This window comes from Octopus bimaculoides, chromosome 2, assembly GCF_046866305.1.
Source record: "Octopus bimaculoides isolate indiv1 chromosome 2, ASM4686630v1, whole genome shotgun sequence".
Lineage (NCBI taxonomy): Eukaryota > Metazoa > Mollusca > Cephalopoda > Octopoda > Octopodidae > Octopus > Octopus bimaculoides.
This window is the reverse complement of record NC_142929.1, coordinates 185,216,235-185,243,815: the sequence shown is the minus strand read 5'-3', so window position 1 is coordinate 185,243,815 and position 27,581 is coordinate 185,216,235. Positions and strand designations below refer to the sequence as shown.

General features: G+C 35.9%; 1 protein-coding gene across 9 annotated transcripts in view; it reads left to right on the top strand.

The window, feature by feature from the left end:
* The window catches only part of LOC106881487 (uncharacterized), a 378,451-nt gene that overhangs the window by 311,235 nt on the left and 39,635 nt on the right, over positions 1–27,581 (top strand). For all 9 annotated transcript variants that reach the window (XM_089348179.1, XM_089348176.1, XM_089348175.1 and 6 more), the window contains one exon: positions 7,809–7,912. In XM_089348179.1, the coding sequence (XP_089204305.1) occupies positions 7,809–7,912 (104 nt within the window). The remainder of the gene's footprint in view (positions 1–7,808; positions 7,913–27,581) is intronic.

The window sequence follows — 27,581 nt, the reverse complement described above, 5'->3', positions numbered from 1 at the left end:
ACAAGAACCTTCTGTTGAGGTGAGGAGTAGTATTGACGGACAGACAAAGGAGTTTTGCATTAAAGGAGGGGGAAACATGGCTACCTCAGGTGGGGAGAGTGCAAAAGGAGAGTTGCAGATGGAGAGAGGGTGTAATGAATAGGTACAGGTAGAAGGAGGGGGTATTGAGAAGATAAGTTTTTGGGGAAGAGATTCAATGTGGATGGGGGAAGATTTTGTATGGGAGATGGGGTATGAACTTAAAGGATTTATCTATGTGGCCTTGATTTTACATAGCTGAGTGAGTCTTCTTAAACATAGCAAATTATCAATTGCCTTGTGTGTATCTATCTATCTATCTGTCTGCCTGTCTGTTTGTATATATATATATATCCATCCTTTATTCTTTTAATTGTTTCAATCATTTTGACTGTGGCCATGCTGGAGCACTACCTTAAAGGGTTTTTAGTCGAAGCAATTGATTCCAGGACTTATTCTTTGTAACTTATCCTACTGGTCTCTTTTGCTGAACCACTAAGTTATGGAGATGTAAACACACCAACATCAATGGTGGAGGAACAAACACAGACACAAAGACACACACATACACATAAATATATATATATATATATATATATATATATATATATATATATAGCAATAAGAAAATGGAGGGGAATATGAGGTACCCATCAACTTGCAGACAATGTATCCCGTTGATAAATCTGTTTATTTTATAACCAAAATGACAAAAAAGACAATATACAGACACTTATGACATACCATGTCATATCAACAATTAAGATTTCAAATTTACAGGACATCTAGCAATTGGAGAAGGGACAAAATCTTACAGCTGTTTATTGGATATATACTATCCCTTAGTGGGTTGGATCCTCAACCCCTAATTCTCTTGGAGTATATATATATATATATATATTTATTTATTTATTTTATATATATATATATATATATATATATATATATATATATATATATGACAGGCTTCTTTCAGTTTCCATCTACCAAATCCACTCACAAGGGTTTGGTTGGCCCGAGGCTATAGTAGAAGACACTTGCACTAGGTCTCACACAGTGGGTCTGAACCCAGAATCATGTGGTTGGGAAGCAAGCTTCTTACCGCACAGCTACATATGCACCTATACACACACGACACACACACGACACACACACACACACACACACACACACACACACACACACACACACACACACACACCCATATATTGTGTGTATGTCTTTATGTCTGTGTTTGTTCCCCCATCACTGCTTGACAATTGGTGTTGGTGTGTTTATGTTCCTCTAACTTCGTGGCCTGACAAAAGAGCCTGATAGGATAAGTACCAGGCTAAAAAGAAACAAAAAAGCAAACAAACAAATAAAACTAAAATGTTCTGGGGTTCATTCTTTCATCTAAAATTCCTCAAGGCAATGGCTTCAACATAGCCAGTGTAATGACTGGAACAAGTAAAAGATATATATGTAGGTATGTAGATATATATATATATATGTTGTTGGCACTCCGTCTCTTACGACGTCGAGGGTTCCAGTTGATCCGATCAACAGAACAGCCTGCTCGTGAAATTAACGTGCAAGTGGCTGAGCACTCCACAGACACGTGTACCCTTAACATAGTTCTCAGGGATATTCAGCGTGACACAGTGTGACAATTCTGACCCTTTGAGTTACAGCCACAACAGAAACAGGAAGAAAGAGTGAGAGAAAGTTGTCGTGGAAGAGTACAGCAGGGTTCGCCACCATCCCCTGCCGGAGCCTCGTGGAGCTCTAGGTGTTCTCACTCAATAAACACTCACAACGTCCGGTCTGGGAATCGAAACCGTAATCCTATGACCGCGAGTCCGCTGCCCTAACCACTGGGCCATTGCACCTCCATATATATATATATGTATATATGTATGATAACACATGTGTGTGTTTGTGTGTGTGCGTGAGCATGTGTTTGATAAAACAGATATTTATAATTAATAAATTTCATTCACTCTTTCAAAGCCTAAAAGATTTTTACAAAAGGTTAACAGTTTTTTCCTTATTATTTTTAATTGGTAAATTGAAAAATAAAAGCAACATTAATCCACAATGGCAATTATAACAGAGAACTATATTTGTGTGTCAGTGTTTCCACTTCAGAGTTATATTAGTCACATTCAAAAATGTGTGTGAAGCGATTGCAGCTAGATAAGGGTGAGAGGTGAAGGGTTTAAGTGAATAAAGTTACGTAGAATACTTCATTCTCTCACACTAAATGCCAGGCAATAATTCATCAGAAATTACAAATTCTAATTTCATTTAGGGTTGACTCAGAAAGAGAGAGGGAGAGAGGGGGGAGGAGAAGGCAAAGCAATGATTTCTACAGAAAAGGAATCTAGAATTTGGAATTTCAGTCAGTTTAAAAATTATTCAGCAAATAGCATCTTTTAATCCATCCTACTTCCATTAGAGATTAAGAGTTGATCTCTGTGACAAATAGAGTCTTTCAGTTCTTGTGAAGCTATCAATCTTGGTTTGTGATTTCAAATCACACTCACTCACCATAAAATGCTTCATGTATTTAGGAAGGCCTTTTCTCTCTCTCTCTCTTTTTTTTTATTTTTTAAATTTTACTTTTGAATTTCACATTTAGTTTTACTTTATTTTATTTTATCTTATTTTATTCAGTGTTTATTTTTCTTGATTTTCGCAAAACAAAATGGAAAATAAATAAAAACAAAAAAGGGTTCTTTTTTTTTTTTTTGTCTTTTTAGGAGGCAGTTAGGGGTGCAAACTAACAAATAACATTAAAACCCCATAATATGTCCCCCACCCTGCAGCATTAAATCCTTTCTCAATGTAAAGCAGTCAGCATCAACGGTACCTCATATGTGTTAGCGTCACTGTTTCTAAACATCTCCCCATCTAAACCTCACTAAAATACAATCAATGGAATCCTTCGCTCTGTGAAGTTGAGGAATCTCTTCACAAGAATTCTCTCTTCCAAACTGGAGTCTATTGACTCTGATTTAGAATGTTGGATTTTCTTGTCTAGTGTTGTTGTAGCAGCTGTGTTTCCAATGTTTCCCTTTTTATTAATTACTTTTGTATTTCATTTTTGTTTTGTATTTGTATGTATTTTCTTGTTTTGTAAATTCTTCTCTTGTGTAATGATGCCAATCCATTGAAGACATCGTAACTGTTGTTGCTGTTGTTTTGGTTGTTGTTGTTGTTTATTGTTGTAGTTGTTGTTATTGTTGTTTTGGTTGTTGTTGTTGTTGTTGTACACAGTTGTGATTTACAACAGCAGCAGCAACAGCTGCAGCTACAGCAACAACACCAACAGCAACAAGTGCAGCATCGACAGTATACAGAAAAGCAACAGAAACCACTCCACTACTACCGCCACTACATCAATATCATCAACATGTACAACAGTTACAACTACAATGGCAGCTATGCACAACTACAACAACAAAACAACAAGTTACATGCCACCACCACCACCACCTCTACCACAACACATCCTCATCATCTACACCACCACTACCACCACAATACATCCTCATCATCTACACCACCACTACCACCACCACAACAACAACAACACATACTATTACCATCACCATAACGACCACAACACACACTCTCACCATCACAACAGCTAAAATACACATTCCTGCCACCATGAACCACAACAACGACAACAACAATAGTAACAAGAAGAAGATATCGCTCAATAAAAATCAAGTGCAGATATAAAGATGTTTATGTTTGATGCCTTTTTCCACTTGACTTGTTTAAATGACAGCTGAAGAAGAAACAAACAAACAAAAAAAACCCAACAAAACGAAAACAAAGAAACAAACTCAATTTGAAAAATACAGTTACCATATCAAATTCCAGTGATCTTTCTACAGTATTCTTTACTTTCTCTTTAATAAAATACACATTGGATCTCTTCCCTACGCTTCCCTTAAAAAACAAAAAACAAAAAATAAAAACTGATTTTCAAAAGCACAGTTACCATATCAAATCCCAGTTAGCCAATTAGATATCTATAGAATTCCATACCTCTTCTTCAGCAAAATCCACATTGGATACAAAAATAAAATAAAATAAAGTTAAATTTCATAATAATAGCTACTATGTCAGATTCCAGTGTTATTTCTGCTGTCTCTTCAATAAAATCTACATTGGGTGCCCCACCCCTCCAACAAAAATACAAAAAAGAAAAAGGGGAAAAAACAACTGATTTTAAAGCATGGTTACCATATCAGATTCCACTTAGATATCTTCAGTGTTCTGCACATTTTCTTCATTAAAATTCATTAGATTTCAAAAGAATAATTACGACGTCTGATCCCAATGCTTTCACTCAAGTATGCCTTAATTTCCCTTCAATAAAATCCATATTGGATCCCAAAAAGCTGCTAGATTTCAAAAGCATACCTACATGTCATATTCTTGTGTTCTCTTGATAATATTCCTAACTGTCTCTTCAATAAAATCTACATTAGATATCTTCCACCACCAAGAAAAAAAAAGACACAACAAACACACAAAAACAAAAAAAAAAACTGTTTTAGAAAGCTCAGTTACCATATCAGATTCCACTTAGATATCTACAATATTCTGCACTTTTTCTCCAATAAAATCCATCAGATTTCAAAAGAATAACTAGCATGTTAGATCCTAGTACTCCCTCAAGAGTATTCCTTACATCTCTTCAATAAAGACCATATTGGATCCACAAAAGCTAGATTTCCAAAGCACACCTATATGTTGGATTCCAGCACTCACTCAGTCTGTCTGTCTGTCTGTCTGTTTGTCTCTCTCTCTCTCTCTCTCTTTCTGTCTCTCAATCTACTGCATTCCCTATCGTTTCTTTAATTCTTCCCCCCACCACTTAAAAGAAAACAACTGATTTTCAAAAGTATACTTTGCTTTACCAGATTCTACTTTGATATCTTCAGTCGTTAGTTGTTTTTCTCTAGTAATACCTGCTAGATTTCAAAAGAATAACTAACGTGTCTCTTACTTTCCCATCAATAAGATTCACATTGGACCAAAAAAAAAAAAAAAAAAAAAAAAGAAACCAACCTAGATTTCAAAAGTACATCTACCAAGTCAGATTCCAGTGCTCTCTCTGTGTCTGTCTGTCTCTGTCTCTCTCTCTTTCTCTCCTTAGTATCTCTTGCATTTTCTTTAATAAAATTCATATTGGATCCAAACAAACTGGATTTCAAAAGCATACCAACATGTCAGTCTCTACTGCTCTCTCTCTTTCTCTCTGTCTCTCTCTCTTTCTCTCTCTCTTTCTTTCTCTCTTTCTCTCTGTCTCTCCCTCTCTTCAAACACATTGAATCAAAAAAAAAAAAGGATTTCTAAAGTACATCTATGATGTCAGATTCCACTTCACTCTCTTTCTCTCTCCAATTCCTTTCTTTTCAATAAAATCTACACTGGATCCAAAAAAAAAAAAAAAAAGGAAAAGAGATTTCAAAAGCACATCCACCACATTAAATTCCAGTATTCTTTCTACAGCTATTCCTTACTTTCTCTCCAATGTCATTCACATTGGATCCTAAAAAAAAGTTCTGATTTCAAAAGCACACCAACAAAGTCAGAATCCACTGACTTTTCTACAGTTTCTTCTTACGTTCTCTTTTATAAAATCCACATCGGATGAAAAAAAAGAAAAAAAAAAAGAAAAAGAGGCTTGATTTCAAAAGCCACATCAGATTCCAGTGATGATTCTACAATATTCTTTACTCTCTCTTCCATAAAATCCATATCGGATACAAAAGTTTTTTAAAAGATTACAATACTGCCTGTTCTATCAATGTTAGAAGCTGTATTTTACAGTAGAGTGTTGTGTGTGTGTGTGTGTGTGTGTGTGGTTGTTACACTTGTTCTCCATCTTCCTTTCATTACTGCTTACTTCTCATTACATAATTTATTTCTCCCCCCCACCATCCGCCTCCACCACTATAATCATTAATGCCGCCACCACCACCACCACAACTACAAATACCACTGCCATACTGCCATCATCACAATAATATTATCCTCTGCATTGTAATATCACTACCACTACAACATTACATTTAGCACCCATACTATTACAACCACCACTATCATACTTCTGCCAGCGCTATATTACCTACACTGCCATACTACGCTGGCACCAACACGTTTACCACTACCATACTATAGCACTAGCACCACCACTGCCATCATTACCACCACCACCACCACCATCACCACCAACATCATCATCGTCACCACCACAGCTAGTCAGCTCACCACATTCACAGCTGAATCAACTTCTAAATCTGTCTTTTGTCTTATTCTCTATATTTCTCCTCATCTCTCTCTAACTCCTCTCTCTCCTCCTCTGTTTCTCTCTACCTTCCGTTATATACCTCTATATTTCTCCTCCTCCTCTCTCCTTCCCCGTCCCTCCCTTTCCCTCTCTCTTTCATCATAATCTCTTTTCATAATATTTCAATCCAAGGAATGTTGTGAATATTTCAATTTTGTTCTTATTTGTTTCACATGCTTATTCATTGTTGTTGTAGTTGCTGTTGTTGCTCTCTCTCTCTCTCTCTCTCTCTCTCTCTCTCTCTCCCCCCTCTCTCTCCCCCCTCTCTCTCCCCCCCTCTCTCCCCCCCCTCTCTCTCTCTCTTTCTCTCCCTCTCTTTCTCTCCCATTGCAAACAGAAAGAAGGGTACCCCCTTCCACCCAAAATAAATGAAAGAGGAAATGAAATAATAAAATATAAATTAGATATTTCAATGGTTACGGCTTTGTGGCGTATGTGTGTATACTACACATACATATACGATTTTATATACATACATAGGTGCAGGTGTGGCTGTGTAGTACGTAGCTCGCTTACTGTGCATGTGTGAGTCAGTGTTGTTTTTGTACTGAATGCTGTCAAGATGTGCCTTCGCAGTGGTCTTGAAGTGAAGAACATTGAAGGTGCAACTATAAGGTAAGACGTTTGTTTTTGGGGGATTCAATGGGGGTTTGTTGTTTGTTGTTCAATTTTTTTTGCAAACAAAAAATTCCTACTGAGTTCCGAGGCATTTGTCTGCCTGTAGTTGCACTGTCTCACTTAATTGTGAGAATTGTTGTTTTGGGGGCGTGTCTCGCCTCCAAAAATAGTGGAATTTTTTTTCACCAATAATTGGTGAAATTTGTGGAAGCTGTGTTCCTGTTACTATTGGGAGTACCAGTTGGTCTGGAGTACCTAGTGGCCGGAAAATTTGTGTCTGCTGTGTTCTTGAACTGGTTTTCTTTGAACTGTTTTCGTTCCTTCTTCCTCCTTTTTTGTAACTTTCTTTGAACTTTTTTGTTTTGTTTCAAATAAAAAGAACAATGTTTTGAAGAATGCAACAATCGGCGGGCGTTGTTTGCTTCTCCCATCAACCATTTCTTTCATCCCATCATCATTGTGTGATGCATATATATATGCATATATATTAAATCCAGAGTTACTCCTGGTTATTAGTTGAGTAGGTACAATCTTTTGTAAGGTTGTACACTAGCAGGTGGATCGGTTGGAAAAACGGAGTTTCTTCTCCTATATATATATGTATGTATGTTTGTAGGGCCCCTGCAGTTTCCAACTATGAAATTCACTTGCAAAGCATTTGTTGCCCTGGAGCTATTGTAGAAGACACTTGCCCAAGGTGCTGTGCTGTGGGACTGAACCCCAAAATCTTATGATTACAAAGCAATCTTCTTAACAACATGGCCATACCTGTGCCTGTATTCTTTAATTGAATTTTAACTTCCACATGTTGCAGGTGACCCAAATGCCTATGAAATCACAATGAATGATGATGACCGAATAGCGTTAATGGTAATGGTAAAAGAAGGCAAAATAACCACAGAACATGCACTAGAAGTGGTAAGTACACTGCTCTTTTCACTCTCTATTTTCATTATTTCTTTACATCTATCTCACCTGCAATTTACCATATTTAGTTCGTTTTTCTTTTCCTTTTTGTTTTTGCTGGTTTGTTTTGGGGAAAAAAAAAATTGGGATATAAATGGGTGTGGTTTAAGGAGCAGCACAAACCAATAGGCGAGAGTGGGAGGCAGAAAACCAACAACAACAACTATAGGTACAAAGGAAAAAAAAAAAACATAACAAAAAAACCCTGCTAAAAAAAAAGTTTAGAACATTGCTGTAGAATTGTTGCAGTAAAAAGTAACAGAAGGCTGATGAACCAGCCACGGATGTTTAATATGCTTTTTTACTCCTTTTTCTTTTGATGTACCGACACTTGTATGATTTGAGCTTATATTACAGTTACGATATTGAAGTGAGATCTAATTGATTTGAGAGTAATTCTTCTAGCAGCGATTTTATTCATTCTATTAATTATATATAATTATCTATCTATCTATCTATCTATCTATCTATCTATCTATCTATCTATCTATCTATCTATCTATCTATCTATTTATCTATTTATAGCATATGCATACTAATTTTACATACATTTATATTTTACAAAGAAACATGCACACACATAAATGTGTGTGTTTCAGTACATTGTATATTTGTATAGGTATATACATGTGTGTGTTTGTGTGTGTGTGTGGGTATATATATATGCACACACACACACATACATATATATATATATTTATATATGCCTGCATCCAGATATGTGTAAATACATATATATTTACATATATGTATATCTCTTTCTCTCTGTTGATCTATCTATATATATATATATGTGTGTGTGTGTAAATGTATATATATATATATAAAAATATACATATACATGTATATATATAAGAACTCACTGTGGTCATGGCTGCATGGTGTTCGATTGTAAATAAATAAAATAAAAAGCACACATTGTGTACAGGACATAAGCAGTGAGTGAAAAATACTTAAACACATGAGAGCAAAGTAGGGGACAAAATACCAAAAGAAGATAACTCCTCATCAGTTGTCAGACTGTTTATTACTTCTATTTCATGCTTTTAATGACAGTATAGAGAAACTTCATAAGACAGCAGCATCCAGAAATTTTTAAAATATAAAATTCATGGAGTGTTAGAGCTTCGAATGAACAAACAATGACAGAGTGGACGTTCAAAGTAAACAATCAATGAAGACAAGCATTAAGGGCTGTTGGGCTAAGATGAATTGTAATGAGTAATGCCTTGGAGAAATTTTTTCAAGGAAACAGAATAATTAGAAGAGAAGAAAAAGAATAATTAGAAAAGAAGAAAATAATAGAAGAAAATTGTTGGGAGCCAAGGGAAATGACATCCAACCTGGTGAGCTTCTTGTCCAGAAAAGACAGGGGCAAGAGAAATGGCCTGTAGTCATGTGTGAGGCAGAGGGGGAGGGAGACAAGAAAGAGGATGAGGGAAAGAAACAAAAAGAGTGAGGAGAAGGGAGAAGGAACAACAAGTAGTAGGGAGTGGAAGAAGGACAGATAGGGGAAGCAAAGAAGGTTATAGTGGGATAGAGAGAAAGAAAGAAAATGATGTGTAGTCGCAGAAATTATATATAGATGTAAGAACTTACTGTGGTCAAGGCTGTGTGGCGTTCGATTATTTATAAATAAAATAAAAAATACACATTGTCTACAGGACATCACCAATGAGTGAAAAATATGTAAACACATGAGAGATAAGTACAGGACAAAACACACACAAAAACATACACAATAAGTACAGCACATTACCAACGAGTGAAAAATACATATATGTGTGTGTGCATGTGTGTGAATTAAGGCTATCATTGGTTACATGTTAAGAAAAATAGGAAAATATCCCAATGTCTAAACAATTTTTCAAGCCAATCAAATGGAGAAAGGTGTTCACCTCCATTTTGGAAAACAGTCTTGTTTAGTTCACAAGGGTTCTCATAAATTCACGTGAATAAAACAATGAATCAAGGGACGTTACACGTGGGTGGCAACTTTTGGATGTTTGTCTCTCTTGGATTTGTCTTTTGGGTAAATAGACATAGGTTCCAACCACCCACCAGCAGTAATTAAACAAATGGTTAATAACATTAGCAGGTGCATCTCCAATTTATCTGCTAACAAAAACACTTTTGAAAAAGCCACTCCATATTATAGTGCTGCATTAGAAAGGTCCAACTTCAAGAATAACATATACGACTTTGAACCAAATATAAATAGACCAAGACGACTCAGACAGCGGAAAATCTTATAGTTCAACCCACCTTATAGCATGAATGTAGCTACTAACATAGTTAGAAAATTCTCAAAACTAATAGATGGCCACTTTCCACATTCCCACAAATACCACAAGGTCCTCAACAGAAATACTGTTAAAGTTAGTTATAGTTACCTCCCCAATATAGGGTCAATAATACTCAATCACAATAAACATATATATACCAGAAACACCTCCGAAAGACAATGCAACTGTAGATCCCTGGACTGCTGCCCTCTAAACAGCAGCTGTTTCAAGAAAGAACTCATATACAAGGCCAGATCACAGACCCCAACAGAATAGCAAAGACATATATTGGAATGACGAGCAACTCGTTCAAGGAAAAGTATATGCAACATCTGGTGTCATTCAGAGACAAAGACAAAATACATGCAACATAATTGTCAAATATGACATGGACATTGAAAGAAGGTGGAATAAGCAACCCCCAGATTGAATGGAAAATTATTGCTAAAGTCAAAAAATACAGAGGGCAGGGGTATTAAATGTGATCTCTGTATTACTGAAAAATTAAACCTTATACCATCAACAGATAACATCCTAAACAGTAGGGATGAAACCTTCTCTCCCTGCATACGCAGGGAGAGAATATTTTACACTCAGATATTTCAAAGAAGAGCCCCTATCTGTGACGGTAGCCCCACCAGGATTAGCCCCTTTCCTAAACATGAACACACATAGCACACAAACTCCATACACCGAAGAAATATATCCCTATGACGAACTACCTTAGCACTTGAGTATAAGAACACCATGCCCAGAACAAAAACAAAATAATGCAGATACAAACAAATTGACCACATAGAAATTTGCTCAAAAGACAACTCCATGGGAGACGAACATCGAAAAAATGCCAATCAAGCATAACGTCACTTGATTCATTGATGCATTGTTTTATTCCTGCAAACTTATGAGACTGTTTTACAAAATGGAAGCAAACACCTTTCTCCATGTGATCGGCTGGAAAAATAGTTAAGACACTAGGATATTTTCCTTCTTTTCTTAACATGAAACCAATGGTAGCCTTAATTTAGAAATAAAGAAATTATATCCACCAATGTGGTATTGAGTACTCATTTTCATCAATCGACATTTATACACACACACACATATGTATTTATGTGCGTATGAATATATGTCTGTGTCTGTATTTGTGGGGGGGGGGGGCACTCAACATGTGTTAGAAGATATAAATAAGTATTGACAAAGTATACATTGAGAAAAATACATTGTGCTCATGTAACAAACATACAGATCTGCACATGCCCTGACTCCAAATATTGCACACATACACACAAAACTGCACAAATACCCTGTTGACGTTGTTGAAATTCCAAAGAATGAGTCTTGGATTTAGGTAAGAAACTGCCTCTTCCTCTATTGGCAAGCAATCTTGAAAGAAAACTGACAAATAACATACATACTTACATGCAAATTTCTTAATCACATAGCCATGCCTTGTGGACATGATGATGACGGTAGTGATGTTGATGGTAATGATGATGATTATATATATATGTTATGTTGTCAGTAAAATAGTGTATAACATATAAATAATATTGTTTTCTACCCTAGGCACAAGGCCTGAAATTTTGGGGGATGGGTGGGAGGAAGTTGATTAGATCAACCCCAGTACACAACTGGTACTTAATTTATCGACCCCAAAAAGGATGAAAGGCAAAGTCAACCTCAGCGGAATTTGAACTCAACATGTAAATACAGATGAACCACCTCTAAGCATTTTGCTAGGTGTGCTAACGTTTCTGCCAGCTCGCCACCTTAACATATAAATAATATTGATGTGACACTGATGTGGAACTGAGATATCACTTCATCTGCTGTCAGAGCTCCATATTTGGGCAAGGATTGGAGCAAAGATTTGGGCTTTACTGTACTTTGTCAATCCACTGCATGTTAGCACAGAGGAACAATTTATTAGTCTCATCCTCTGAAGGTTGAATGACTAAGCTGATCTCAACAGGATTTGAACTCGGGACATAAAGACCTATGACAACTGCTGTTAGGTATTTTGTCTCATACTCTAAGGATCTGCAAGTCTGCTGCCTTACTATACAGTAGAGAATATAAAGTATAATAATACAATGTTCATTATTATAGAACACCATATAGTACAGTACTATACTGTCTTTCTACTGCACTGTGTATTTATTATACCATATATAGCATCTACTATATATCTGCACTTATACTGTACTGTAGATATATAGTAAATAGATACATGGTACAAATTATATATATATATATATATATATATATATATATGTCAGCCTTCCATGTTAGCACGAGTATACACACACACACACACACACATAAAACTGTAGTGTCTATTTGTTGTGCTATGTATCTACAACACTGTTAAAGTATTATGTACTGTTTTGTGTATGAATTGTACTATATGCCTACTATGTAATATAGTACTATACTATGTATCTGTTGTTTTGTGTAGTATGTATGTACTGTACTATGTATATGATGTGCTGTATTTTGTACTACCGTACAGTAGTACAAAATATAGTATAGAAATTGCAGATGCAATAGTACACTGTGATAGAAAGGTTGTATATAGAGATTATAAATACAATGGTAGTATAGTAATAACATAGAAGTATGTAGAGATTGTAAGCACAGTAGTACAGTACTAATAGCATGATAGTTTGTAGACATTGTAGAATCTGCTGTCTGCTGCTGTTGCTGTCTTGAAAGAGACCATAGGGCAGCAGACATGCTGGAATGGTTCAACAAAGAAAATAAATCAAACCATTCATCTTTAGACAACTAAAATAAAAATCTTTGCAAAGAAAATCAATGAAGGTCAGCCAAAAATAACAGCAGGAATAGTCTGACCTCATGACCTTATGACCTGATGACCTCATGACTTCTGAAGTACCTTTCAGTGATTGCAGTCAAACCATTTAAAACATTGATCAAACATGTTTTCGCATATGGAGGTTTTGATACACATGCATACAGACACGTATACAAACACATACACACATGTAAACAAACATGTAAATAATATATACACATGCATACAGACACGTATATAAACACATACACACATGTAAACAAACATGTAAATAATATATACACATGCATACAGACACGTATATAAACACATACACACATGTAAACAAACATGTAAATAATATATACACAAACATGTGAACACCTGCTAATACTCTTGTATAAATGCACATATGCACAGGCAAACATGCATTATTGTGTCTATGTGTTGCAATACACAGGCATTCAGGCACATATATACTCATATATAGATATATACACATGCATGGTGATACACGCATCTGTTGACACTGGTATATATAGGCAGACAGGCACATACCCCTACTCACATATATAGACACAAACACGTTTGTGTACACCAACACATATACACACACAATCACAAACACATGTGCATATTAAGACACATACACATATGTATATATACTTACAGATACACACAAACTATGCATTTTAGGACACCCGTACGAGAAATACATGCACATGCAAACTAGCACATGTGCTTTCACGCAACCATACAGATTCACACACACACACACACACACACACACACACACACACACACACACACACACACACACACACACACACACACGTATATACGCACTAACATACTTGCAGGCAGATAGATAGATGCTAAGCAACCATCACACACACACACACACACATTAATACATTGACCAATTAACAACTTGCTGGTTATTTTTGCATATGTTATCCTGTATATCACCACTTTTCCAGATTTATCTAAATTTATACTGTTGGTCAACTTGAGTTATTCCCCTTGTCTCACTTTTCGTGACAAGTGTCTATGTTCCTATACTAACCAAGCAACACACATAGATACATATGCTGGCTATACTAATGACACTCTATTTCTGTCTATACTAATGACACTCTATTTCTGTCTATACTAAGTAAATGAGATGAACTCATAGACAGAGCACGTACGCTAAGAACTCTCTATGTCTATCTAGACCTGCCAAACAACATATGCACATCCACATGTATATAGACCATCTATACTATACACAAAGCACTCACACACACACACGTGCACACACACACACACACACGTGCACACACACACACACACCACACACATACATACATAAACATACACATACATAGTTCTTTCATGCAATTGCTTTCTTATATTCAACAAGTCTTTCTTCTCACCATCTGCCTGCTGTATGTATGTCTGTCTGTTTGTCTGTCTCTCTTTTTCACCACCACCTTCTCTTCCTCTTCCTCCTCCTTCTTCCCCCACCTCACTGCCATCACATCATTAAAATGCAGAACAATATCATGAGAGAAACATTTTTTTATGCATGTATATATATATGTAAATCTTCCATGGAAAGAAACAAAAGAAAACACTACTACTACTACTACTACTACTACTACTACTACCCACCACCACCACCACCCCTATCACTACCACTGCAAATAGCATCACCAACAGCACCAACTTAAAATAATGGAATAAAAATAGAAATAAATTTTTCTAATAAAAATGGGGAAAATCTAATTTACAGACTCCACATTTCTAGATTGGCGGCAATAGTGATTGGTAAATTGGATATAGTATAGTGGTAATAGTGGTCTTTCATACATGCATGCATACATACATACACACACATATATATATATATATACATACACACACACACACCTTGGGCATTTATTCTCATATCGTATGAAAATTGAGATGATACAACAGACATTTATGAACTTCCACATATACCTGTGTACATGTGTGTGTGTGTATACATATATATATATATATATGTGTGTGTGTGTGTGTGTGTGTGTGTGTATGAATATATGTATTTTAGTTGTATGTGTGTGTCTGTGCATATATGTATCTATACATACGTACGTATATATATATATATATATATATATATATATATATATATATATATATATATATATATATATATATATATATATATATATATATATGCGTGTGTATGCATACAAATATAACTCACCATCATCATCATCGTCATCATCATCATCATCATCATCATCATTTAATGTCCATGTTCTGTGTTGGTGTAGGTGGATGGTTTGACCAGATCTGATGGGTTCAAGGACTGCTTCATGCTCCATTGTCTGCTTTGACATGGTTTCTATGGTTGGATGCCCTTTCTAAGGCCATCCACTTTACAACATGTACTGGATATTTTTCATGTCACCAATACTTCTGCGGTCGCCATGCAGTTTGCAAGACTATGAACTCTGAGGGAGGAGGGGCAGCTTTATGATGGGGAAGGAAGGGGTTAAAGTATGGGAGAGGTGAGAGGGACAGAGCAAGTTCTTGTAGAGGAGTTGCATGGCTGTTCACATTTCATAGAAGAGGGAGAGAATGATCAATTGGAGCTGCCAAGAGATAGGCAGTGGGGAGGAGGTGTCTGGGTGGCCCCTCAAGGTATGATGTGAGTTGAAGTAGATGACTGGGTTGGGGGTTTGCAAGATTGTATGGGAGATGAGAAGATGAAGGAATGGGGAGGCAGACTGAGACTGTAAAAACTGGATAGGGTTGAAAGGTGGATAACTGATGAATCATGAATTGGGGAAGATAGAGGGATCCAAAGGAGAGCAAGGTGGGGAGAGCAACAAGATAGTGATGATGATACTGTTGACTGGAGGAGGACAATAGAGGGAGAGAGATGATACGGTTGGGTTAGCAGCAGGAGTTGGGGTAGAGAGGCAAATATAGTGCATGTTGAGAAGTAATTTGGTTTAATGGTTGTGAGATGAATCAATGTAACATGTGGGTCGAGTGCACACTGTGTTTCCAGAACTCAGATTCACTGAGATGAGTGGGTCTTCTCAAGAACTTCATATCACCAGACATCCTGGTCCTTTCCTCCAAGAGGCTCCAGGCCCTGAGGTCAGCTTTCACCTCTTCATCATGTCTTCCTTGGTCTCCCTCTTCCACAAGCTTCAAACACATCAAGCAATCAGCACTTTATACAGTTGTCTTGTTCATATCAGCACAGTCTTCTTTCTTGCACCCATTTGATTTCTCTTATGCCCAGTTTTTCTCTCAACATAACATGTCGATCGCGTACACTCTCATTGCACACCCAACAGGGTATGGTTGCCTTTTAATTAAATGGGCATACTGCACTTTGGCATCAGAAAAGGCAGCCAATGTAGGCACTGGAGCATGGTGCAGTCGTTGAAACCTTTTGGATCCTGCTAAACTGTCCAGCCCATGCTAGCATGAAGCATGAACATTAACCTCTTTAGCATTTAAACCGGCCCCAAATTTTCTACTTGTTTTATGTTTATACTTGCCAGATCTGGCCTCTCACACCTATTTAACAATGTCTTTCTATGTGTAAATGGTTACATCATTGAAATCATCATTGAAATCTCAAAGCTATGGGATAATGCATGATTAATTCAAATCAATATGAATGTATTAGCATTACATTTGACAGACTAATCTGAATGCTAAATGGTTAAAGGATGATGATTATATATATATATATACACATACATACAAACACACACTGTATTTTGTGACAGGAAGATGCACCTATTTTGTAAAGAAAAATTATGTTGAAAATTATCATGTGTCTTCCATGATGCTACTTTAGAAACACTGGTTAAATGTGGTATGTATAGGGAACATTTATTGAATTGAAGCACTTGGTTCAATTCCTCTGCTACCTTGTTATTTATCTTCAGAACATATGGGCCTGATGCTTGGTATACAACTCAAGTCTTTAAGTCTTTAGCGAAATCCTAACAAATTAATCACCTAAAGAACCATTAAGAATTAAAAGAATAAAGAAAGATGACAGCCTGATTCCTGATTTATGGTTCTTACTGACTTATTGTAGGTCTTTGACTCTTGTTAGAATCTTTGGGAAAAATCAAACCATTAAAAGAGGAAATCCTGCATGAATCCCACAGATATTTCTTCAAGACTTTGAGAAGAAACTTAAACTGTCTTTGAAGAATATAAATCATTTTTGGAAAGGATTTTATTCCTCTTTACTTTTATGTTTATTTTGACTTATTCCCATTGGTAAATGTTCTGCCGAGAGCGAGAGAGGAATCAGGTTATATAAGAACAAGTTGATTTATGTCATTCTTCTATTTGACTGCACTGCTCTTTGTCATCATCATCATCATCATCATCATCATCATCATCATCATCATCAATGCTGCCGCTACCACCACCACCACTCCTCTTTCTTATCATCATCATCCTTTAAGTAGATTCAATTTATATTTCAATAAATTCCAACCGTATTTCCTATTCCTCTTCACCAGTTCTCCACATAGCCTCTAGGTGGTGCTTGCAGCAGCAGCAGGAGACATATTCATTGGTGTCGAAACGGGTGTGTGAATTCCCTTCTCTCTCTCTCTCTCTCTCTCTCTCTCTTGTCAGTACTACATCACAGAAGGAAGTCATACATCTAGTGGGAGATAAGACATGTTTGTAGTGACACTCCTGTTGGGGTGACACTGTGATGCCTGCAGCTATCAAACATACTTTCACACTGACCCCAGTTAAAGAGTGGAAGATTGGTAGGAGCATTAAAGTGTTGGGAAAAATTTCATGCCATGTTTGTTCTGAGTTCAAATCCCATTGAGGTCAACACATTATTGTTTCAGGTTTGACAAAATAAATTGCTTGTCAAGTACTGGGGGTTGATGTAACTGACCAACTCCCAACCCTCAAAATTGCTGGCCTTGTGCCTGAATTAGAAACCACTATAATTATTACTCTGTCAATGATGGCCATAGTATTAATGAAATTGTGGTGGTGTTTAGTATAGTAGTAGAATCCAGTGCAGTGCACCAAAAAAGACATGGGTGAGACAAATTGAGCAAGACCTCAAGTTGCAGCATCCCGAATTCTAGCATGTTGCATGTTAAGGTGAGCACCATGGATCAGAAAGCATGGAATAACATCATCCCCAGAGTTCATGATCCATCAGCTCCCAGAGCAGCATATTGGTTGAGAGGACAGCCTCCTCTTCCAGTTGTCAGCTAGGGAATAAAGAAAAAGAAGCAGTAGTAGTAGTATCTGATGTAGTACTAACTATTTGTGCAAGTATAACTGTTCAGAGTACCTGCTGAGTCCAGTGTAACAATAGCTTAACCACAATGGTATTTGGTGAACAAAGTCGAGTAGCCTTAACGGTTGCTGGGTTTCATGGGCAGATGAAGGAGTTGAGATAAGACACTTGTCCTCTCCTTAGACCTACTTCGTCTATGTAAATAGGCAGATATGATGTTTTACTTTTAATAGGAGTAAATAAGGGCTAAATAGATCTATTTAAGGGTTTTCACAGATTGAGTTATTCTCACTGTTTTTGTTGTTTCCTCTTAACAGTGGCCATGTTTATGTTTTGTCATTCTATGATGTTATTAATTTTATTATTCAGTAATCTTATTTTTATCATGTGCTTTCACTGCACTACCAAGCACAGCTCTGTGTGCCTTGGGTATGAGCTGTGGTTTGTTGTGATGATCTTATTTTTACTGTATTGAAAGTGTTTTATGTAGGATGTGTGCAGTGCCAAAGTAGTGCTATTTCCTGTACGTTATATATACTTGTTAGTCCTGGTATTTTTGTTATATTATTATTATTATTATTGTTATTGGTGTTGCTACATCAGTGAATACTAGCTCTTTGGTTTAGCTTAGGCTTTTTATAAATACAGACATATGAGGTCCAATCTCATGGGGTTCATAAAAAATCCAAAGTGGTCAGTGACTATTTATAGTATTGTGGTTCTAGCTTGTGTTGACCATCAGAAGCCCTGTGACCTTTTTCATAGTGGATTTGGAGAGGACCATATTTCTTCTGATCACCAACAACAATCACACCACTACAGCTTATACTTCTTCACCTCAACTGCTACATAGCCAGCTGCCTTTGATAACCTGTTGTATATGTGCTTGTGTGTGTTTGAATTTGTACCCCACCACCACTTGACAACTGGTGTTGGTTTGTTTACGTTCTCATAACTTAGCAGTTCAACAAAATGTTTCAATAGAAGTACCGGACTTAAAAAAATAAGTACTGGTGCTGATTTGTTCAACTAAATCCTTCAAGGTGGTACCCTAGCATAGCCACTGTCCAATAACTGAAACAAAATCAAAAAATAAAATATATGTGCAGGAGTGGCTGTGTGGTAAGTAGCTTGCTTACCAACCACATGGTTCCGAGTTCAGTCCCACTGCATGGCACCTTGGGCAAGTGTCTTCTACTATAGCCTTAGGCTGTCCAAATCCTTGTGAGTGGATTTGGTAGACAGAAACTGAAAGAAGCCTATCATATATATATATATATATATATATATATATATATATATATATATATACATATGTATGTATGTGTGGGTATGTGTTTGTGTGTCTATGTTTGTTTCTTCAACATCGCTTGACAACCGATGCTGGTGTGTTTACGTCCCCGTAACTTAGCGGTTCGGCAAAAGAGACCAATAGAATAAGTACTACGCTTCCAAAGAATAAGTGCTGGGGTCGATTTGCTTGACTAAAGGCGGTGCTCCAGCGTGGCCGCAGTCAAATGACTGAAACAAGTAAAAGAGTATGTGTGTGTGCAGAGGGGAGACTTGCATACATGGGCAACTGCAGGTCCTCCATAAAAAAAAAAAAAAAAGCCTAGACCTGTGCTGTTGGCATTCAACTTTCCAGTTGGAGATCCATAGTCTCACCAAACATACAGGGAACTCCTAGGGTGTGAATTATATTATATTGTATGATATTTCTGCTAGCTGCAGGCTGACGATAAATAATCAATGATATGGCAGCATGCAATAATATATAATATTCCTGCTAGCTGTGGTATAATTATGGATAATCTACTAATATATTGTATCATGCAATATAACTTAGATTGTTGAACATTGATATTTACCGCAAACCACAAACTAACACACTTAATAGGTGTCTCTGAGTAAGTGAAGATGATGAAGATTACAGAAATCCTTGGGGAATACTCCTGTTTGGCAAAGTCAGTGATGCCTGCCTGCTTTTGCAGGAAGTTAGAAGAATTCCGATTGAATATAAAGTGCCACTGATATTACAACAAAATAATAAATAAAATATGATGAGAGTCTAATTAATAACGGAATTATAATGACAAATGTGTGCTTAAGTTTGGGTTCTGGAAACATTATGTAGGTAACAGAGGTAAATATCCTCTTGCATGGAGCACCAGTCAATATCTTCTGAGTTACTCACGAGAAGAATGGAACTAAATACTAAAAGCCAATGAATTAATGGCTGATTCACTAACACTGCCACATCTGTACTGGTAAAGTCTTGGATGTGTGACTAAGAAGTTCTTGTCTTATCTGCATATAACACACACACAGACTATATATATATATATATATATAAATATATATATTTATTTAAAAGAATGAGTAGAGATGACTTTTTTGAGGAGATAAGTTTTATCTTAATCTAAGATTAAAATAAAAATTATCCCCTCAAAAAAGCCATCTCTACTCATTCTTTCAAATATATGTAATACTGTACCGAGAACTTTCTCTTTGGCTGTGTGGTAAATGACTTGCTTCCCAACCACATGGTTCCGGGTTCAGTCCCACTGTGTGGCACCTTGAGCAGGTGTCTTCTGCTATAGCCTCGGGCTGACCAAAGCTTGTGAATGGGTTTGGTAGACGGAAACTGAAAGAAGCCTGTTGTATATATATATATATATATATATATATGTGTGCGTGTATGTGTGTCTATATTTGTGTGTCTGTTTGTCCCCCCACCATTACTTGACAACCAATGTTGGTGTATTTACATTCCCATAACTTAGTGGTTTGGGAAAAGAGACGGATAGAATAAGTACTAGGCTTATAAACAAAAAGTCCTGGGATCAATTTGTTTGACTGAAGGCAGTGCTCCAGCATGGCCACAGTCAAATGACTGAAACAAGTAAAAGAATAAAAGAACATATATATATATATATATATATATCATGACGATGATGATGATGATATATATATATACCTACACTCACTGACACACACACACATGTATGGGTGTAAGCTTGTATATATATGTATGCATGTTTGCATATCCTTGTTTTGACATTGTGCGATGGTTACAAACAAGTATCCTCATCATAAAAGTGTTGTACTTTATTACTTATCTTCTGTGAAAACATTGCCAGACGTAGTTTTAGAGAATTTTATACATTGTTTGGAATCAGGCAAAGCTGGATGATGGAAAGCCAACCAACCATAGAATTCCATGTGACGTATGCAAGCAATCAAAATGATGTATGTCTGTGTGTGTGCATGCGCGTGCTTACATGTGTGAGCAAATTATATATATACACACACACATACATAACTCCACCTTCTCTCTTCCTTACTCTTTAGAACTGTATTCCCACTTGGCTCTGTTTTCCTTCCACTTTATCTCATGTTTTATTATATCTGATGAAGGATTAGCATCCGAAACATCAAGAATCTATCCTTTTCTTTTAAGCATTAAAGTAATACAACATTTACTAAAACATTTCCTGCCCGTATTGTTTTCTTTTTGTGTTCATTGTTTTCTATATAAGTCCAATTTTCCCATTATTGTTTCATATTCTTACAATTTTTACAATTTTACAAGTACTTTCATGTTCTATAACAATCTTCAGGTGAATGTTTGTGTAGTAGTCGTTAACAACCATTTAATGTGCTCCACAACCAACAACCATATATATATATATATATATATATATATATATATATATATATTTATTTCTAACTGATATCAAGTGCATTTACCTGTATGTATGTGCATATATGTATTGTGTATATATGTATATATATGCATATATATGTATGTATATGTATATACACACACACACACACACACATGTAAGTATTGGCACCTGTACTGCAATCAGAGTTACAGTTTGTGCTATGTGTGCATGTGAGTCTATGCACATGTGCGTATGTGTATGATTTTTGTTATATGTGTATATCATTTTTTTTCTCTCTCATCTAAGTCTCATTCTATTTCTCCATGCGTGTGTGTGAGTGAGAAAAAAAGCCTGCATGTATATGCCCATGCAAGCAGCAAAGGTTATGTTTCTGTCCATCTATTTACCCATCTGCCTGTCTGTCTGTCTATATGTATATGTGTGTGTGTATATATATATATATATATATATATATATATATATATATATATATATAATTCATGTTCAGTTAATTAAAGAAAAGAAAATGGAGAGTTAAAAGTTAATAGCTATTTATTATTAAAAAATTAGTAATCTTTACTTCTGATATATATATGTATATATATGTGTGTGTGTGTGTGTGTGTGTGTGTGTGTGTGTGTGTGTGTGTGTGTGTAAATACAGGGTGGCCCAACAGTAGGTTTACAGTTATCAGTAGGCACTTTAAATTCCTTTTAAAATGTATTATTACATTTAAATTTCCATCTTACAATCATATTGTTTCTGCACATCTTAAACAGACAATGTTTAGTCTTTCAGATGTTCAAAAGGTCCTCCTTCAACATTGCAACATTCTTCAAACCTCTTCAGAACACTCTGGCACACAGTGCAGTACAAATTCTGATCTTCATCAGTTTCAGTGAATGCATCAGAAATGTAATCCTTCAATTCATTTACTATTTTGGGATTCTTATCATAAACCTTGTTCTTTACAACACCCCAGAAATGGAAATCCACTGGTGTCAGGTCAGGTGAACATGGGGGCCATTCGATGCTGTCCCATCTTCCAAACCAACGCTGTGGAAAGGCTTGGCTAAGATAGTCTATTACTGTCAATACATAATGCTGAATAATGGTTTCATATTTTTTTTTATAATTAAGATCGAAACTGTTAATATATGAATGTGAAAGATAGTTAAATAACTGTAAACCTACTTTTGGGCCACCCTGTGTGTGTGTATATATATATATATATATATATATATATATATATATATATATATATATATATATATATATATATATATATATATACACTTGTGTACATAATAATAATATTAATAAAAATAATACTTCTTAATATTATTATTATTATTATTATCATTATCATTATTATTATTATTATCATTATTATTATTATCATTATTATTATTATTGTTGTTGTTGTTGTTATTATAATTGTGCACACATGATTCATTTCATCGTTGCTCGTTGCTCAAATGAGAGCAATGTGGTTCGCAACTCTGAGTACCAAGTGATTCCTGATAAATATAGAATCTACATTATAGTTTGAGTATTTATTTTTCATTTGTTGACAAAAATGTGAGTGTAAATAATTACGCAAAAACACACGTACACACACATGAGTGTACGCACTTATATATCTACGTAAACACATAGACAGACAGATAAACACATACATGTACACGTATGCATATATACATATAAACATACATATTTATAAATATGTATATGTGTGTGTACATGTGTATATATATGTGTGTGTGTTTGTGTGTGTATGTGTGTGTGTATATATATGTGTATATATATATATATATATATATATATATATATATACACACTCTGTGTGTTTGTATTAAAACGTATGTGAAAATTTTATTGCATGTACATGTATACATGTGTGTGTGTGTCATTGTATATACATATATGTGTGAGTATGTGTGTGTGTGTGTGAATGAGTTTGTGTGTTTAACACATTTATATACATATTTTGATATGAGTAGTTATTTGGTGGATATTTTCATGTGTGTGGAGAACTACATGTGTATGTGAGTGTTTAAACAATGTGTAAAGCCCTTTTCCCGCTGTATACTCAACATGAAACACCATCCTGTATTTCCATGTTTTTACTTAATTAATTGTGTAGATTTTTAAATTAAATAATTAATTGCTACTTATTTACTCAGCTGATTAATTAGTTAGCAAAGTAATTTGGTAATTAAATAACCTTTCTTTACTTTTTCATATCAGATGTAAGGAACTAAACCATTATGTTGCTCTGTTGTTACTGTTGCTATTATTTATTATTATTATTATTATTATTATTATTACTATTATTATCCCCACCACCACCACCACCACCACCACCACCATCATCGCCATCATCACCACCACTACGACCACCATCATAATCTTTGTGGTGGATTGGCAGAATTGTTAGAGCATCGGACAAAATGCCTTGCTTCACGTTCTGAGTTCAAATCCACGAAAGTTGACTATAATCTCTGAAGAGTTAATAAGAAATACTTCTCATGTACTGGGTTCAATGTTATTAGCTTGCCCCCTTTCCTATTAAAAGTGCTGATTTTGTGCCAAAATTTGGAACTGTTATTCTTATTATTATTATTATGAATAAAGCGGTGAGCTGGCTGAATTGTTTGCATATGGGAAAAATGCTGAGCAGTGTTTTGTCTGTCTTTACGTTTTGAGTTCAAATTCTACTGAGGTTGACTTTGCCTTTCATCCTTTCAGGGTCAATGAAATAAGTACCTGTTACGTGCTGGGGTTGATGTAATCAACTTTTTCCTCCTCCAAGATCTCAGGACTTGTTCCCATAGTAGAAAGGATTATTATTATTATTGAGTGAGAGAGCAGTGCATGCCATCAAAATGACACTGGGGTAAAATTTATGAAGTCCAGTATACCCATCCTGACTACTCATCTGATAAGGGTACACTAGGCACATGCATCACAACCATATGTGCGCAACATGGTGATCTTACATCAAGATAAACAGTGCATGACCTTGCAGGTGGGGCCCAGTTAGAATTTTCGTTAGGTTGAGTAGCCCATCCCACTCAAAAGATCCTTGAATAAAGGTTGTATAAAGATGTTGAACGAAACACCAATGTTTCCAGAGGTGAATTATTCAAAACCCAAAGAATTCCTCTCAACACCTGGCTATGATGCTCCTCAACTACTTCTGCACATGATCTGAAGCACACATATTGTCAGCCACCAAGGGACATGCTCAACTAGTTAAGGTCAAACAAGTAACAAACAGATCTGTGGTATTGGGCAGAATATTTGCTGTAGCCCATCTTTTAGACCAAAACAAAACAATGTACATGATAACACTTCCAATCAGTTAAGATCAGAAGCCATGAGAGCCATTGCTTGATACTGCATCAGGATTATTATTATTATTATTATTATTATTATTATTATTATTATTATTATTATTATTATTATTATTATCACCATCATCATCATCATCATCGTCATCGTCATCGTCATCATCATTAATGAGGTGGCAAACTGGCAGAATTGTTTGTACATCAGACAAAATGCTAAGCAGCATTCTAGTCATCTTCATGTACCGTGTTCAAATTCTGTGGAGGTTGACTTTGCCTTGTTGATGAAATAAATACGAGTTGAGCACTGGGGTTGATGTAATTGACTTACCCATTTCCTTGAAATTGCTGGCCTTGTGCCATAGTATGAAACCATTGCTATTAGTATTATTAAAGTGAAGGTGGCAAGCTAGCAGAATCGTTAGCAAGCCAGGTGAAATTCTTAGCAGTATTTTGTCTGTCGGTTCGTTCTGAGTTCCAGTTCTGCTGAGGTCGACTTTGCCTTTCATCCTTTCAGAGTCGATAAATTAAATACCAGTAAAACACTGGGGTCGATGTAAACGACTAATCTCCTCCCCAACAATTTCAGACCTTGTGTCTATAATAGAAAGGATTGTTATTATCATTATTAAGGTGGTGAGCTGATACAGTCGTTACCATGCTGGACAAAATGCTTGACACCTTTTTTTCTGCTTCTTTACAATTTGTGTTCAAATGTCACTGAATTCAACTTTGCCTTTCATCTTTTTGGGGTTGGTAAATAAGCACCAGTTGAACACTGTTATCAGTTAAATCTTTTTGCTCTCCCCTTAAAATTGCTGGTCTTGTGTCAAAATCAGAAAGAGTCATGCTTGTGATTGATATGTTTCCAGATTGACAGAATAACTAGAGCAACAGACAAAAATGCCTTTTTTTTTTTCAACTGTTTAGATTCTTAATTCATATTCTGCCAATGCCTACATCGTCTTTCTTTCTTCTGGGGTCAATGAAACAAAGTATTGGGGTCTGATATAACTGACCGATCCCCACTCCACCAAATTGCTAATAATTTGCCTATGATTAACAGTTACGTGGTGCTCTGAGAAGAATACTAACATGTGAAATCAAATATATTGCATCATTTAGATTTCTCATTGTCATTCTGAGTTCAAACCCCTATAGAGCTTAACTTTACCTGACAAACATGAATACCAGTTATATCATGTGTAGAGTTGTCCCTTTTAACCATTAATACCTGTTACACCCTTGCTTGATCTCTCTCTTTCTCTTTCTCTCTCTCCTCTCATGTACTAGGATTAAACATAGCCTGGGTTGATCTTTTCCCTCTCTTCTTCACTTTTGATCTTGTACCTATCTAAGTAGCAATGAATAGCAATAATGTTGTCGAATTTAAACACATGTCTGCAGATTTAATAGTCTGTTCCGACTTATATACCTTTCTCAACAGCAGAATCGGACTGAAAGAGGATGATGCTGAATTCTGAACCTGGCTCACTAAAGAAGCTCATTGAGCTTCATTCTCACATGTTCTAAGTTGCAAAACATTAATATAATAATGATAATGATAATAATAATAATAATAATAATTATAAATGCCCTGGTGCAGTACCAGGCAGTGGCTCTCATGGCTTCTGATCTTAACTGATTGGAAATGTTATCATGTACATTGTTTTGTCTTGGTGCAAAAGATGGGCTACAGCAAATATTCTGCTCAATATCACATATTTGCTTGTCAGTTGTTTGACCTTAACCAGTTGAGCATGTCTCTTAGTGACTGATATGTGCATCTCTGATCATGTGCAGAAGTAGTGGGGGAGCATCATAGCCATGTGTTGAGAGAAATTCTTTGGGGTTTGGTTGGTTCGTAACATCCTTAAACAACCCTTATTCAGGGACCTTTTGAGCGGGATGGGCTACTCAACCTGAAGAAAATTCTAACTAGGCCCCACCTGTGAAGTCATGCACTGTTTATCTTGATATGAGATCACTATGTCACACATATGGTTGTGATGCAATGTGTCTGGTGTACCTTTATCAGATGGTAGTCATGATGGGTATACTGGGCTTCGCATATTTTACTCCAGTGTCACTTTGATGGCATGCACTGCTCTCTCACTCAACAATAATAATAACAATAATAATAATAATAATAATAATAATAATAATAATTCTTTGCAATGTTTGGTACAAGGCCAGCAATTTTAGGGGATCAGCATAAATCGATA